The sequence below is a fragment of the Lissotriton vulgaris genome, chromosome 3_2, assembly GCF_964263255.1.
Source record: "Lissotriton vulgaris chromosome 3_2, aLisVul1.2, whole genome shotgun sequence".
Lineage (NCBI taxonomy): Eukaryota > Metazoa > Chordata > Amphibia > Caudata > Salamandridae > Lissotriton > Lissotriton vulgaris.
Genome location: NC_141690.1, coordinates 217,735,239 through 217,752,225, shown reverse-complemented (window position 1 = coordinate 217,752,225; position 16,987 = coordinate 217,735,239). Strand labels below are relative to the sequence as shown.

At 48.0% G+C, this 16,987-nt stretch overlaps 1 protein-coding gene across 1 annotated transcript in view; it reads right to left on the bottom strand.

Annotated features, from left to right (window-relative positions):
* The window catches only part of RNF212 (ring finger protein 212), a 472,806-nt gene extending 455,819 nt beyond the window's left edge, over positions 1-16,987 (bottom strand). Inside the window, exon 1 of the mRNA XM_086964465.1 lies at positions 16,873-16,987. Within this exon, the coding sequence (XP_086820591.1) occupies positions 16,873-16,987 (115 nt within the window). The remainder of the gene's footprint in view (positions 1-16,872) is intronic.

The window sequence follows — 16,987 nt, the reverse complement described above, 5'->3', positions numbered from 1 at the left end:
TTCCCATCGCCGCTCACCCCGATCCATTTCACCTCTTCCTTCCCTCCGGCGATCCGAGAGGGGCCTTTCGATGCTTGGAGGACAGGGGGCTGTCTCGCACTCACACACCTGTTCCACAACTATGACCGACTCACTTTTGACAATTGCAAGAGGGATTATGGGGTGGGGGACAGGGAGCAGTATCACCACGCACAACTCCTTCACTGGGCCCTGAGTCCGCAGGTTAGGGAAGGTGCCACCAGACCTCTTACTTCACTCGAGTTATTCCTGCTCAAGACCATGAAGGGGGCAATCTCGGCATTGTACAAGCTCATACTCTCTACAGAGGCTGCACCACGGCCGCGCTATATGTCGTGGTGGGAGGGCTTGGCGCAGCGGGACATTGGGGAGGAGGATTGGAAGCACCTATGGGCAGACATCTTTCGCTTTAACCGCTCAACGAAACTGAGGGAGGCACACATAAAGGTAATGGCAGACTGGTACCTGTACCCGACTAGACTGGCTAAGATCTACCCAGGGACATCCGATAGGTGTTGGAGGGGGTGCGGACTACTGGGCGACTTCCAACACATATGGTGAGACTGCCCCTCCATTAGGCCGTTCTGGGAGGAAATCCTGGCTCAGGTAAAAATCGCTTTTAGGGTACCCGATCCCGACCACGATGGCAGAGGCACTTCTGGGCCTTCGGGACCCCCAGTTAGAACACCAAACCAGGGCAGATAAAAGGATTATGTGGTTGTGCTTGGGGGCAGCTAAGCTAGCCATTGCAAAAGCTTGGAAACAGAAGGAGGCGCTGGCGCTGTCACTGTGGCATTCCCGCCTGTGGCAACTGCTCAGCCTGGAACGCATGTCCGACATTTCCCGTGAGGACTTCAAGAACTTCGCGTATCGCTGGGGGCCACTGGTCATGTTCCTCTCTAAGGGCCTCCCATCTGCGGTATGTCCCTCTACAATCAGGGCCTTACACCTGTTCCAGTTTTAGACGCAGTACACAGGCCTCGAGGAATGACGCGACACTGTAGGGCACTTTCACCACTGGGGGGGTGGGAGAGGGCGTTTGGGAGAGGGGGGGGGGGTAGTTGAGGGTTCGGGGGTTCAAGTGTTATAGGTAAATTGTCCACCTTCAGCGGTCCTGGCGCTCTGGGAACGCGGGAAGGGCAAAGGCTCTCACTAGTATGGCCGGAGCGTTGTGATTGGGAGGGCTGGTTCTCCTCAGGAGTATTGTGATGTGTCATGACATTAGGGGACTCTTCCTTCTGGACTCTGCTGAGACTCAACCCTGGCAGCCCGTGCGCTGACTGTTATAGACTTACTGTGCATGTTCCAGGGGTGTCTTGAGTCGTGGATAATTATTGACCCCCTTATCTGGCTAAGCTTTGAATGCAATGCTCTTTGTCTTATGGGCCCCTGCGTGGGCATGTTGGCGGTTTGTGCCTTGCATATTCTTTTTCGAATGTGGACAACAATAAAATCTGTTTACAAAACAGCAAAGCTCTCGCACACAATAAGCAAGGTATTACAGCGGTAGTTATGTAACAGTCGATATTATAAACATATAGCCAATGAATTGACAGATGCAATTTTCAGCTTCAAAGCGATTCTAGGGGGCTCAATGACGATATACCATGGGCGTCTTTATAATTACCCCAACATGATCTTAATCGTTTTTTAAGACAATGTACATCCTTGCCTTAACCCTTGATGGACACTCCCTATAGGCATTAAACGACTTATCTGAACTTCCAACATATAGTGCCTAAATATCATCAACCACACCTCAAATAGTATTTAGTTTACTATATACAGTCGTATTAGTACAAACCAGGCTCTCACTTTCACCTAACTCATGAGCCCCTACTTTTACTTAGAGTGAAGTTAGGGTCTAATGTATCTTGAAGACATGAGACCACTTAGAGTCTCTTAAATCTATAAGATCTGATCCGCTCAATTTCCGAATTTCCCCACACTATTTTCGGAATTACATGGCATTTATTCCAGCGTGATATCCGCTGCCCTTAAGACACCAGTACCGCTAGAATAGCGGGTACGCATGCGCGAGCTCTGCTACCTTCTTCGCACATGCGCACAGCGAACTGCTACATTGCTTTCGCGCTTGAGCTGGCTTTGTGACACTAACCTCCAGCCCTGCTTGCAATGCGTTAGACTATCAACGCATGCGCATCACAAATTCTACAGACTCGCGCGCGCAGATCTGCAATCACTAGTCCCCAGCCTCAGCCGCAATAGGATAGAATATCGGCGCATGCGCATCAGCCACTCAATATTTTTTCAATTAAGCGCTGCACCTACGTTTTACGGCCAGCTGCCATCGATTACCCAATTAGATCGGGTATATAACGAGAAGGCAGGCACAGTCCAAGCTACCTCCACTCTTGCTCGGACGCTGGCTCTAGAGGTACCGACGGACAGGTATGGTTCCTTTAGCATTTAGGACCTAATAACAAGTGATCTGTACATCGCGCTTTTTCTCACTAGTACTTTTAAATTTGGATACTTGGTTGGTCTTTATAAGAGAACCCATTTGGGCTCAACCAACTTGCTATAGAGCCCCCATGCTCTTGATAAACATGTTCCTCAGCTAGATCTAGGGAATGTTTTTCTCTACCATGTTTTTCTCTACCAAGCTTTCCCTTCACATTTTTTAAGTTGAACTTTGCATACAACTACAATCATTGCCATTCCATGCTTGGCCATAACCATGTCTTCTCTAGGGGTTGAGTCTCCTTTTTCAATCAACTGGTATTTGTTAGTATATATTTTGGATTAGTCGAGTATGTATACTGTGTATGTACCTTGAAAATAGAGTTTTGAGGTCTTTTTACACTTTTCCATTTCTAACAGAGCGGGGCCTCCTTCTTCCCGAGTGGGTGCCGGGTGAGGTGAGGTGTTCTCCCACAGAATGCTGGGTGAGTGATAACTTACAGTCGAATGCTTCAAAACCCTGAAATTGATGGGATTAAAATCAGGAGAACTATATAGCTTCTGATGGGCGAAGATAATCCTCTTGTCGCCTTGTCTGTTTTGTTGTGTTGTGTTTTAATAACCAAATTACCACATGCGTCTCTTACACTTTGTTGTCCTTTTTCTTTAGGAGAATCACGAATAGTTGGATAAACACCAGAGAACATTTGGGCACAAAGTTCTGGTAGGATTAATCCAAATTGTCAATGCACTCAGTTTTCAGAAAATGCAGATGCTTAACATCATTTGGTCCTGAAGAAAGCTTGGACTAACTGTCCACATAAGCTGAAACATGTCGACCTCCACGCACTGCGCCGTTATATAGTCATTCTTTAAGACTATTAGGCGTTGTTTTTAACCTTTGACCCTGAGATAATACTTAATAAACATATTTGTCACAGGAGCCAATTTTATGTACACTTTATCTTCTTTTTCACGAGCACTGCACTCCATCAGTCCTACCTTTGAAATACTGTGGTTTGGAAAAGTATTTTTCAAAATCCATCTCCGCATCATTATCAGGTGCACTGGGAGAGATTTGGGTTTATGATATGCATCCCACATGACGACACTCCACCATAATGTTGGGCTGATGGGAATTTTTTCCAACACAGCATTATCATTGTGATGACATGTTGGTCTAGCGTTTTTTTTGCGCGACACAACACACAGGCAATCATTTGGACCAGGTAACTCTTGTTTGTTTTTTCAGCCTGAAAGAAAGTGCCTACCTTGTGGCACGACCCACACTCATGTAGGTCAGGACGAAAATATTCACAAGGAATCAGAATCTGCGATGGGGGAAAAGAAGCATATGAAGGTGCAATTATAGACCGAAAAGCCATTGCGGCAGAGAGAAGAGATGAAGCACCTAAAAGTTTCGGGGATTTGTAGAAATTAATGCGAATATTTATCATACGTTTCATGACATCTATATTAGTATCCACCAGTATGACTGCGCGTATAACTGATGACTATTGGGCAAGTCTACCTGTTATCTCATGTATATTCAGGATCACAACTTACCCTTGATATAGTGACACCGGTTTGGTTGTTCGTCTTTGTAGTCAAGTATTCGAGAAAGAATATATATATTTATCTGGCATTCATGAGCACATAGGGTCAACGAGTGCTATATTATTCACGCTAAAATAAAAGAAAACCGAGTGTTACGGTGTTTCAAAGTTGCTACACAAGTTGAAAAACGGTGCAGTTTAAGTATCCCTCTCTCATAAAATTTAGTCAAAAGGTACCTTATGGTACATATTAAGAATGTAACCGGGAGGGGATCCACAATCCGGTTCCAGATCCTGCGTGTATGGCTGGAATCATGGAGTTATCTGACAGAAAACAGGAAGGGGTGGGGGGAAAAGGAAGCAATAACAGCCACGGTTAGTGCTGCCTTCGACTTGGGTAGACCATAACATATGATCCTATTTCTTATAGAATAAACATTTCGCGTTGTTAAGCACCGTACTCACCAATTCTGTGGCATCCCTCCTCCTTTGTTTCCCGGTCGTCGTTTTCCAACAACGGACACGTGACCGGAAGGAGGAAACGACTTTAAGGAGTACGCCTAAGAAACACTAGACCTGTATATTGATATGTTCGCCGCCATGTTGGGGATCCTAGTTCTCTCAATCAATCAATCAAAGACATTTATAGAGCGCACTACTTACCCGTAGGGTCTCAAGGCGCTGGGGGGAGGGGGGTGCCGTTACTGCTCGAACAGCCAGGTCTTCAACTTCTTCCTGAAGGAGAGGTGGTCTTGGGTCAGGCGCAGTTCGGTCGGGAGGGAGTTCCAGGTCTTGGCGGCCAGGTAGGAGAAGGACCTTCCTCCTGTTGTCGCTCTTCGGATGCGGGGGACGGCGGCGAGGGCGTGGTTGGCTGATCGGAGGTGGCGTTTGGGAGCGTAGAAGTTGATTCGGTTGTTGAGGTAGCTCGGGCCTTGGTCGTGTAGGGCTTTGTGTGCGTGGGTGAGGAGGCGGAAGGTGATTCTTTTGTTGACGGGGAGCCAATGCAGGTCTCTCAGATGTCCAGAGATGTGGCTGGCTCGTGGGATGTCGAGGATGAGTCTGGCTGAGGCGTTCTGGATCCGCTGGAGTCTCTTCTGGAGCTTGGCGGTGGTACCGGCGTAGAGGGCGTTGCCGTAGTCCAGTCGACTGGTGACGAGGGCCTGGGTGACGGTCTTCCTGGTCTCGGTGGGGATCCACCAGAAGATCTTCCGTAGCATGCGTAGGATGTTGAAGCACGCCGAGGAGACGGTGTTGACTTGCCTGGTCATGGAGAGGGAGGAGTCCAGGATGAAGCCCAGGTTGCGTGCGTGGTCTGTCGGTTTGGGTGCGGTGCCCAGGGCGGGAGGCCACCAGGAGTCGTCCCAGGCGGAGGGCGAGGAGCCCAGGATGAGGACCTCCGTCTTGTCTGAGTTCAGTTTCAGGTGGCTGGTCGTCATCCACTCGGCTACCTTTTTCATCCCTTCGTGCAGATTGGCTCTGGCGGCGGCGGGGTCGTTGGTCAGGGAGAGGATCAGCTGGGTGTCGTCGGCGTAGGAGATTATGTTGGAGGTTGTGTTGGCGTGCGATGGCCGCGAGGGGGCTCATGTAGACGTTGAAGAGGGTGGGGCTCAGCGAGGATCCTTGAGGGACGCCGCAGATGACTTCGGTGGCCTCTGACTTGTACGGTGGTAGGCGGACTCTCTGTGTTCTTCCGTCGAGGAAGGAGATGATCCATTCCAGAGCCTTCTCCTGGATTCCGACGTTGCTGAGGCGCTGTACTAGGGTGCGGTGGCAGACAGTGTCGAATGCCGCGGAGAGGTCTAGGAGGATGAGGGCCGCTGTTTCTCCGCTGTCCATCAGGGCTCGGATGTCATCGGTGGCGGCGATGAGGGCGGTCTCGGTGCTGTGGTTGGCTCGGAAGCCAGACTGTGAGGGGTCGAGGGAGCCATTCGTCTCGAGGAAGGCGGCCAGCTGCTTGTTGACGGTCTTCTCGATGACTTTGGCTGGAAACGGGAGGAGCGAGATGGGGCGGTAATTCTTGAGTTCGGTGGGGTCCGCTGTGGGTTTCTTGAGTAGAGCGCTGAGTTCGGCGTGCTTCCAGCTCTCAGGGAAGGTGGCGGTGTCGAAGACGTGTTGATGATGTCTCGCAGGTGGGGTGCGATGACAACGTTGGCCTTGTTGAAGATGTGGTGAGGGCAGGGGTCGGTCGGAGATCCGGAGTGGACGGAGTTCATCGTGCGGACGGTGTCTTCGATCAGCACCGGAGTCCAGGCGCGGAGGGTGGTGGTGGGGGGTGGTGGTTCGGTCGTGGTGTGCGTTGGTTGGTTGTTGAAGCTGTTGTGTATGTCCGCGATCTTGTTGTGGAAGTATGAGGCGAGGGAGTTGCAGAGGTCTTGCGATGGGGTGATATCGTTGTTTCCTGCGCTGGGGTTGGATAGCTCTTTCACGATGTTGAAGAGTTCCTTGCAGTTGTGAGCGTTGTTGTCCAGCCGGTCCTTGAATGCAGTTTTCTTGGCGGCGCGGATCAGCTGGTGGTGCTTCCGGGTGGCAAGCTTGAAGGTGGTCATGTTGTCCGGTGTTGGTTCCCTTCTCCAGAATTTCTCGAGGGCTCGGCAGTTCTTCTTGGAGCTCTTGAGTTCGTCGGTGAACCATGGGGCTTTTTTGCTGCCGGGTCTGCTGTGCGGGGTCCTCAGCAGGGCGAGCTCGTCCGCGCAGTTGCTGATCCACTTCGCGAGGTTGTCGGCGGCCTGGCTGGGGTTCGCTGAGCTGGCAGGAGGGTGCTGGCTCAAGGAGGTGGCGAGCTGGTCGGCAGTGATCTTGTTCCAGCTTCTGCGGGCAACCTGTTGCTGGTGGTGGTGGGTCGTCGTTCTTTTGAAGGTGAAGTGGACACAGCTGTGGTCCGTCCATTGAAGTTCTGTGGCGTGGCTGAAGGCGATGTCTGTGCTGGATGAGAAGACTCAGTCGAGTGTGTGTCCGGCGAGGTGGGTGGGGGTGGACACCAGCTGCTTGAGTCCAAGATTGGCGAGGTTGTCGAGCAGGGTGCTGGTGTTGCGGTCGTTGTTGTTCTCCAGGTGGAAGTTGAGGTCCCCCAGGAGGATGTAGTCAGCGGAGGGAAGGGCATGCGGGCTGACGAAGTCGGCGATGTCCTCGCTGAATTGGGTGCGTGGTCCCGGAGGTCGGTAGATCAGGGTGCCTCTGAGGGTGGTCTTCGGGTCGGTGTGGATCTGGAAATGCAGGTGTTCGGCGGTGGTAAGGGTGTTGTCGGTGCTGGTCATGATACGGATGGTGTTCCTGTGGATGATGGCGATGCCTCCTCCCATCTGGTTGGCGGTGCGATCCCTCCGGGTGATCTTGTAGCCCTCTGGGATGGCGATGTCGGGTGCTGAAGAGGCGTTCATCCAGGTCTCCGTGAGGAAGGCAACATCAGGGGCTGTGGTGTCGAGGAGGTTCCAGGGTTCGATGGCGTGTCTGTGGACGGAGCGGGTGTTGAGCAGGATGCACTTGAGGTGGGTGCTGCTGGTGTTCGACTTGGCGGGTGCTGGTGCGAGGCAGGTCCGGATGCAGGTGAACTTGCAGGCGTGGCAGCTGAAGGGTCCGTGGGTGCGTCGTGGTGTGGCTTGGTAGCATCCTGGGAGTCGACCGGCGTTGAGTGCGCTGAGGTTGGCGGCGGTGTACGTCAGGCGGGTCGGCCGGGGTCTTCGAGGGCCAGGGGTCCTGGCACTGGGCGTGGTCCAGGCGTGGACGGGCGCAGACGGGCTTACCTTTGGCGCGCCTTCGGCGCACAATCGGCGCGCCCGCTGCGCGTTCGCACGGTCGCCATATATGGCCAAGTGCGCGGGGGGCGGAGCAGCTGGGAGGCGGGAGCGGGGAGGGTACAGAAGGCAAAAGGGGCGGGGTTTAGCGGAGGTGGCGGGAAGCGGGGAGGGAGGGCGAAGGGCAGCGCAAAACGGCAAAACAGGAAGGAAATGGGAAATCTATCAAACAGGCAGTACAGAAGACAAAAATTAAACAATTACAACAGTTTATACAGCAAAGCAACAGGGGCAGGACAAGCGATCGCGGACCATGCCGCTGGAAGGCAGGGGGTGTGGTCACGCGGCGGCAGCGAGGCAGTCAGGCAGAAGGGGGCACACGCAGCAGCTGGTGGCCGTGCGGCGCGGGGGTGTCCTAGAACTAGGTCACACTCACCTGCGTCGCACGGTCGCCATATATGGCCAAGTGCGCGGGGGCGGAGCAGCTGGGAGGCGGGAGCGGGGAGGGTACAGAAGGCAAAAGGGGCGGGGTTTAGCGGCGGTGGCGGGAAGCGGGGAGGGAGGGCGAAGGGCAGCGCAAAACGGCAAAACAGGAAGGAAATGGGAAATCTATCAAACAGGCAGTACAGAAGACAAAAATTAAACAATTACAACAGTTTATACAGCAAAGCAACAGGGGCAGGACAAGCGATCGCGGACCACGCCGCTGGAAGGCAGGGGGCGTGGTCACGCGGCGGCAGCGAGGCAGTCAGTCAGAAGGGGGCACACGCAGCAGCTGGTGGCCGTGCGGCGCGGGGGTGTCCTAGAACTAGAACTAGAACTCGCATCATATCCAGCGGCGAGATGGGCCGAAATTAAATTTACAGGGAAAGGAAGAGTTTCTATTTGAGAAACCGTATATTGGTAAGAGTAAAGGAGATAATATGCGATTGTGTGCGCATAAGAAAGACGTGTGTCTAACGTCAAATTAAGATCACAATTAAGTGAAGAAAACAGTGTGTCTACTGTCAAACCAAGAACACAATAAAGCGAATGCACTTAGATGTCGAAAAACGAATTAATATTATGTGTGAATCTTGTCTATTAAGATGATATTTCCGACCGCTAGGGTTTACAAAACATGGGACAATGTATGTGTCCTCCGTGGTGATCGCGTGTGAGCAAGTGAGTCGACGTTTCTTAAGCATATTCAAATTAGTCTTTCGCGAAGTGAAGTTAACCTACCCCCTAGTGGGTTTTGTGACTTGATACATTTCAATATCCATAACGTGTGTTGTTATATGATAGGTACAAAGTTACACAATAATAATAACCACAAAGGACCTTTTATGTCCTTGGTTAAAATACAATGTAGGATTTCATCGATATTGTTACATAAAACACAACAGTATAGTTACATGTATTGTCATTGGATCAGAAGATTACACATATTAGGCTTAGTATGTTGGCTGTATGTAACGGGGTGGGAACGGGATGTCTAGAGGACTGGTGGACCCCTGACCCAAACGTCCCTCCTTCCCCACAGACTGACTCACCGAGGGCTGCATGGGGAACCATGTCGGAGCAGGACGTGGAAAAGGATACAGGCGCCTTTAACTGGGAGTGTGCTGACTACGAGGTGACGAGATATTCACCATATGGGATCAAACGTATTTGATGTTGTGGATGTGAACTTGACGCGTGGAGAATGGAATTGCAAGAAGTGGGTTTTCTATAGAGTTTGCTGTGTAGTGTGTTGTCTTTAACATAAAATTACAAGTCCAGGAATTCCATATTACTCTTGCTGTGTTGCATCGTGAAACTGATCTCCCATGTGTTGTTGTTAAGATATTCAAAAAAGGAATGCAGTGATTCATCTGAACCAGACCACCATAAAAAACAGTCATCAATATAACGACCCCAAAAAATAATGGAGTCGATATATTGTGATCCCTTCGTACCCCAGATTAGATCTGACTCCAGTGCTCCCATAAAGAAATTGGCAAAGGAGGGGGAAAATTTTGACCCCATGGCTACTCCCTTTTTCGATACCATTTGCGATCAAACATGAAAAAGTTGTTGCCGAGGATTAAGTCCATCATGGCTAACAGCATATTGGTATGAGCCCACAATGAGGCAGGTCTATTGGATAGTTTCTTGTTCATGGCTTCCATATCTAACTTGGGATTGATACTGGTGTATAGTGACACCTAATCCATTGTCACTAATGTGGTGCCTTGTTGCCACTCCATGTCTGTCATTATGCTCAGTATATGTTTCGAGTCTTGTATGTGTGAGGGTAAATTTCTTACAAGTGGTCTCAGGAAAAGGTCCACATATTCAGCTAGCCTTTCCGTGGGACCCCCTATTCCTGAGACTATTGGTCTGCCCGGGGGAAAGGGAAGATCCTTGTGTATCTTAGGTAATGTGTATAACCAGGGGAACGTTGGTCTGGTATTTTAAGGTAAAGATACTCGTCATTGTTAGACCAGATTGTTTCCAATTAAGTAACTTTTCGTTAATTAGCAATGTTAAAGGACCCATAGGGTTCTGAGCTAGTTGCTCATAGCATGAGTCATCACTCAATTGGCTCAAAATCTCGTCATTGTAGTCAACGAGATTCATCATCACTATGTTGCCCCCTTTGTCTGCTTCTTTAATAATGATGTTGGGGTTATTGCTCAAATTTGAAAGTGCTAAGCGTTCGCCTTTGGTCAAGTTGTCTTTGTATTTGAACCTTTCATCTAGATCTTTGTGTTTGTTCTATTCAGATCCTCAAGAACATGTCTGTGAAAGTTGTCTATTGCGTTACGCCCTGGTAGTGTGGGGGTCCATTTGGATTTACACCTTAAACCACTGGCCAGCCCATAATCAGTTTCAACATCAAGCTCTTCCAAAAGCTTTTCCATGTCATAGGGACTCTCCTCTCGGTCAGTCAAAGAAAGAAGCAAATGTGTTGTTTGCACTTCTTTTATTGTCAGCAGTTCATCGTCAAAAACATTAGGAATATTCTTTGATTGTCTCATGGTGTCTTTCTGTCCTGCGAAATATTTCTTTAATTTTAGGTTACGCACAAATTTGAAAACATCTATTTTCGTTTGGCAAATATCACCTGTTGCGTGGGGGTTGAAACTAAGACCCTTACTAAGTAAGGAGATCATGTCGGCAGTTAAAGGGTAAGAGGAAAGATCAATAACCTGTACATCTTGGTTTGCTGTGATTAATTCCTCATTGTCCCTGATCTTAGCTTCTTGCGGTAGTCTTCGTTGGTTCCTGAGCCTGCCCCTGTGGGTATTGGGTCTTGCGCGCCCCTTTGGGGTTGTATTCTGTTGCCTTTCCTGATGCGCTGCATTTCTAATAAAAAAGCTGAGCGTGTGGTGTCAGTGTTCTCTGTTGTCTCAGTCTCAGGCTCACTGAGTCCTGTTGTGCTTAACGATGTAGTGCTGGATGTAGTGGAACTATTAGTGGTGGATCTACCTGTTTGTGATCCTTGTTTATTACCAGGGATCATAGAGTCATATTTGCGAGCATAGGTAAAGACCCTACCGTCCCTGTAGTCAGCCTCGTCCCTTTTAATTTGGCGTGCCTTTCTATTCCTGATCTCTGCTTGATGTTTTAGTAAGATCTCGTCAAGTAAGGTGTAGTTCTTAACTGTGGCCTCAGGTAAATTGAGGTCTTTGATCTCTTGTTCTAAGATGGAAATCTCAGTTTGTAATTTGGCTGTCTTTCGGTCTGCACTTTCAATGAGGATATCCATTAGTACCATGGAATTATGGTTAAGCGAATCCTCCCATTTGGTCATGAGATCCAGATCAAGGTCATCGTATGTAGGGAAGACTTGGGAACGCAGTCCCCTAGGTATTTGTTTGAGCCGTATATATTGTTTCAAGGTGGTTCCATCCCACCAGCAGGAGTTTTCTTGTTTCTTAAGTCTCTCAAGTTTAATGAATTTTCTCTGAGACCTTCTTTGCGTGGCGGACCTCTATTGGCTGATGCCTGGTGAGTAGGCATGCCTTTCGCTAGGTTCTCAAATAGATCTGCAGCTGCCTTGGCTCTATCCATGGGTAAATTGGAGCAGGAGTTTGCGTGTAATGCAATTAGTAAACTGGAAAAGTATAGACAAACGTGAAGGCGCCTTGTCTGAGTGAAAAGGCGAGATACAGCTGGTGGGGTTTTTAGAATACTCAGAGAGGAAAGGCGCTCTGCCTAGTGTGGACGTTTGGTGTGTCTTAATGGCTAGGTATTGGCATGGTGCGTAAGAGCGAGCGGAAAAGACCCCTTAACCGTTCAACAGAAAATCTGAAACAGACCTTCACAACAACGAAAACAGCAAAGCTCTCGCACACAATAAGCAAGGTATTACAGTGGTAGTTATGTAACAGTCGATATTATAAACATATAGCCAATGAATTGACAGATGCAATTTCTTATGTATATTCTTAAAGATGGGTAGTTTAAGGAGTCCACAACCAGCCGACACATGTTTCGTCGTGTGGGAACAACTCACAACGACTCTTCAGGGCTGGCAAAAAAAACATAAGGGAATGTGTATAGAATATTTCTTTACATACAGCGCATTTAAGAAAGACAGATTGTCTAGTCAATATCATGCACTGGTGACTCAAGGTGATTTTTTCATAGACCACTGGTGTACCGCCTATCCCCACGAACCATAAGTGGAATTGATGTGGTTTACGTGATCAAAGTGGTGGTTCTTGGAGAAAAGAAAACCGATTGTGACAATGTGTGTTTCAAATATACTATTTCTCCTATGCGACATGATAGTCAATCATGTTATTGTGGGAAAGACGGAGTTGCATTTTCACCAAGGTCATATTTTTGTGCCATATTAAAACAAATCCATCACTCAAAAGGTCTCATGTGAGAATGTGATTGGTAGAGTGTTTAGTCATACGAACTCATTCATCGAGTGACTACATGCAGGTCCCAGGTGCGTGAATGTTAAAGAAAAACCTAGGTGCCTGAAAGAAAGTGCCTACCTTGTGGCACGACCCACACTCATGTAGGTCAGGACGAAAATATTCACAAGGAATCAGAATCTGCGATGGGGGAAAAGAAGCATATGAAGGGGCAATTATAGACCGAAAAGCCATTGCGGCAGAGAGAAGAGATGAAGCACCTAAAAGTTTCGGGGATTTGTAGAAATTAATGCGAATATTTATCATACGTTTCATGATATCTATATTATTATTCACCAGTATGACTGCGCGTATAACTGATGACTATTGGGCAAGTCTACCTGTTATCTCATGTATATTCAGGATCACAACTTACCCTTGATATAGTGACACCGGTTTGGTTGTTCGTCTTTGTAGTCAAGTATTCGAGAAAAAATATATCTGGCATTCATGAGCACATAGGGTATATTATTCACGCTAAAATAAAAGAAAACCGAGTGTTACGGTGTTTCAAAGTTGCTACGCAAGTTGAAAAACAGTGCAGTTTAAGTATCTCTCTCTCATAAAATTTAGTCAAATGGTACCTTAATACGTGTACATATTAAGAATGTAACCGGGAGGGGATCCACAATCCGGTTCCAGATCCTGCGTGTATGGCTGGAATCATGGAGTTATCTGACAGAAAACAGGAAGGGGTGGGGGGGAAAGGAAGCGATAACAGCCACGGTTAGTGCTGCCTTCGACTTGGGTAGACCATAACATGTATGATCCTATTATAGAATAAACATTTTGCGTTGTTATGCACCGTACTCACCAACTCTGTGGCATCCCTCCTCCTTTGTTTCCCGGTTGCCGTTTTCCAACAACGGACACGTGACCGGAAGGAGGAAACGACTTTAAGGAGTACGCCTAAGAAACACTAGACCGAATATATGGATATGTTCGCCGCCATGTTGGGGATCCTAGTTCTCTCGCATCATATCCAGCGGCGAGATGGCCCGAAATTTAATTTACAGGGAAAGGAAGAGTTTCTATTTGAGAAACCGTATATTGGTATTAGTAAAGGAGATAAATACTCCACTTATCGCATGATGCATCCGAACAGCCGAAAGCCCAACAGTGACTTAGGCAACGTTAGAAACTCGCTACCGAACGGACACGCCGTGCGTGAGCCATTACAGACTTCTGTGTCCGTTTGTCTGTCCACTTTCTATGTCTGGCGCCTTGATGCCCTTGGGCTAAGTAGCGCCTTATAAGACCTATTTCATTCATTCATTCCATTCAAAACATCACACAATGTTAAACACAGAGAGCGTGAAATGCGCGAGGAATAAAGAACACAGAACATTGAATAAACATTGCGCAGAGCTCCGCACGATGTGTACTAAACACTTAACACTACAGCAAACCACTCCTTGCCTCCCCTGCTCCGAGAGCAGAGCAGCCCCGCCCACCCGCAAAGCACAGTCCTGTCAAGCATCACGCAACAGGTGTGACGCTCACGCATTTCAGTGCGGTGTTCCGCGACACCGCACTGAAATGCATTGTCACGCATTTTGCCAGCCACCCACAAGCGCCCGCCACCGGCTTCGCCTTTGCCCTAACTTTGCTGTTCTGAAAGACGTGCTGCCAGCAGCTGCTTGCTGAGTTTAGTTCATAAATAGTTAAAGGCTGTGCCATGATCTGCTCTCAGCCCTGGAGTGGCTGAGAGCGTTACAGTGTAACAAATCTGCCCAGCGGCGCCGCGCGGTTTACGCACTCACTGCTACCAATTACCGATGGGGGAGCGGGGCCTGCCCTCTCAGCAGTGGATGCTATTGGCCGTCAGTCACTGCGTCACATGGATTGTAAACCGGATGTGACGGCTCTACTCACTGTCCGTCCCGCCTGCAGGAAGAGGAAATAAGGCAAAACGGCGGGGGATTTAATCTGTCAGTCCTCGCCATGTGCACAGTGCTGACTGATTTCGTTCTGCAGTGCGCAGCGCTGTAATAACCCCGGGCTTGCCACGTTCACGTAACTATTTGCCAGCCAGACCGGCGGGGAGTCGAGAGTGACCCAGGGAATTAATTTCAGTCACCGGCGATGACACATGACACTCACTGAGTGACTCAGGCTTTATTTGTTAATCGTAATATGTTTAAATTAATTCTGCGTAGAAGAGCAGCCTGTCAAGAGTGGTAAATAAAAAAAACCAATTCAATTCCTGAGATCAGCCGAGCCCCGTCCTCCGCATCAGCGTGAATCCTGAGTCTGCAACATAAGGGTGTCGGAACTATCTGGTAGTCCGAACCAGCCTGCCTCTTGTCTGGGCCGGGGTGCAAGGAAATGCTCACTTGGCCCAAAGTGTTTAAATTGGTTTCCGAGCTGGCCGGCACCTGGGCCTACTCGTATCTGCTCACATAAATTGGTGCAGTAGTGTCTCGTAGCAAAGCGGGTACGGATCTAGAGGACTTTGCTTTCGTCTTGGCGGGCACCACAAGGAAGTCAGGCAAGGGCATATCTTTTACACTGCTCTCGTGCTCCTGACCTCCCCTGCCCCTAAACAACATAATGACTGTGTCTCTGCTCGCTCTTCAATTCACACCCAAGTGCCACACCCAAGGAGATGAGACCCCTCTGTACGTCGTCAGCAGCAAAACACGGGAACAGCTGCCATCCTGGGACCGCAATAATAAGGAGGTTAGTTAAAAAAAATGATCATGTCCCAAAGAGCAGCAGTGTGTTTGCGTAATATATTTTTCGTTCTTTGTCTAATGACTTTTATCAGAATTGAGTTCTCATGACTTGGTCTTAATGAGTGGCACTGCTTTAAAATAGTAGTTCTGCAGCTATCAAGAATGTTAACATATGTTGGGCCTGTAAAGGAGAAGGAATATTGGTGAAGCTTTTGTCAAACGGGTTCTTACTTTGCACTGCAGGCAATGGGTTATGAGAAGGGCTGGTAATAAGAAGTTGTTATGAAAAAAGTAAAATTGCAAGAAAAAAACTATTGATAGCTTTCTTTAATTCCTTACAAAGTGTCAAACATAAACCAGTGAAATGTTACTCATAAATACCCTGAAAGCCTATAAATGTCACACATGGCCGGCAAACTGAAAACCTGTCTGCTATGCCCATACCATTCAGAAACAAGAGCACCCAACCCCTAACAAACAATTTACGGAAACTACAGAAAATTAGTTAACTGGCTGATGAGATCCATTTTCTCTGTGCAGGGAGAGACACAACAAACTAATCACAGGGCTCTCCCTCACACAGTGTACTCAATACCAATTTTGCATAATCTGCATGGTGGGGCTGAGATTATGTTCTGAGCACCTATAGGGCCTGTCTTCTGTTGCTAAGCACTGCTGTCATGCAGTCTATGTCCTATTAGTGTCCTTCCATTTCTGGTGCATTGAAGCAATTTTAAGATACAATTAGAGCTTTTTGTTACTCAGTGGGTAGCAATTTCTAATAGTTGTATGTTTCCTTCATCTTCATTGCTTGATTTTGCTTGCGAGAAAGTGTCACTCATAGTCTTTGAAATGTCACTCATTATTACACTGAAATTAGGAAAATGTCACACATCGCAATCTGAAACCTTGGCAGCTATGAAAGCAGCACAAACATAAAATGCTAATAACTGAGTTATTATGTTATGTTTTGTTTCTCGCATTGCTTGAAAGCAGTGAGCGACGCGGAGGAGCCGCCATTGGTAAATACTGCAACTTGGAGAGCATAACTTTCCATCATCTCAGTCTCAGAGATCACTTCAGATACAGGTGTATAAGTTTCATAATTATAACGAGAATACACCAAAAGCATATTTGGACTTCATAATGTCCCCCTCGTACAACATCAGAATGTTATAAACGGTGTAAGTTTTGTAGCTCTATTTTATATATCGTTAATTAGAATTGTATTATGATTTCCACCGAATAAAGGGTTATTTTATAGTTATAACTAATAAATACTTAAGATGTTAAACTTGTATAGCGCATTTCGGACTAAAAAAAAACATATGAATACACTGAAACATCTCAAGGGTGGTCCACCTTATGATATGGGATTTGGACCTATCCCAGCTGGGCCTCATTGCTGACAACAAACTGAAAACTGTCAACCTCAACTTTTCTATTGTAAATGTAATACGGCATCTGTTGACCAGATCTGCTAAAATAAGCTTTCCAGATTATCATCGCTGATGAAAGTCACGATTTTACTACTCGCAGGCACCTAGACAACCTTTACCCCGCTTACCCTTCCGGAGGCAGGCCTCACACAGTACGTGCCCGCAGTTGGTGAGAGCAAAGCTGCTGATAGTGCGGCTGGTTGCGTGCGTGAAGCAAATGTTGCAGCGCACTGCCCCGTTCAT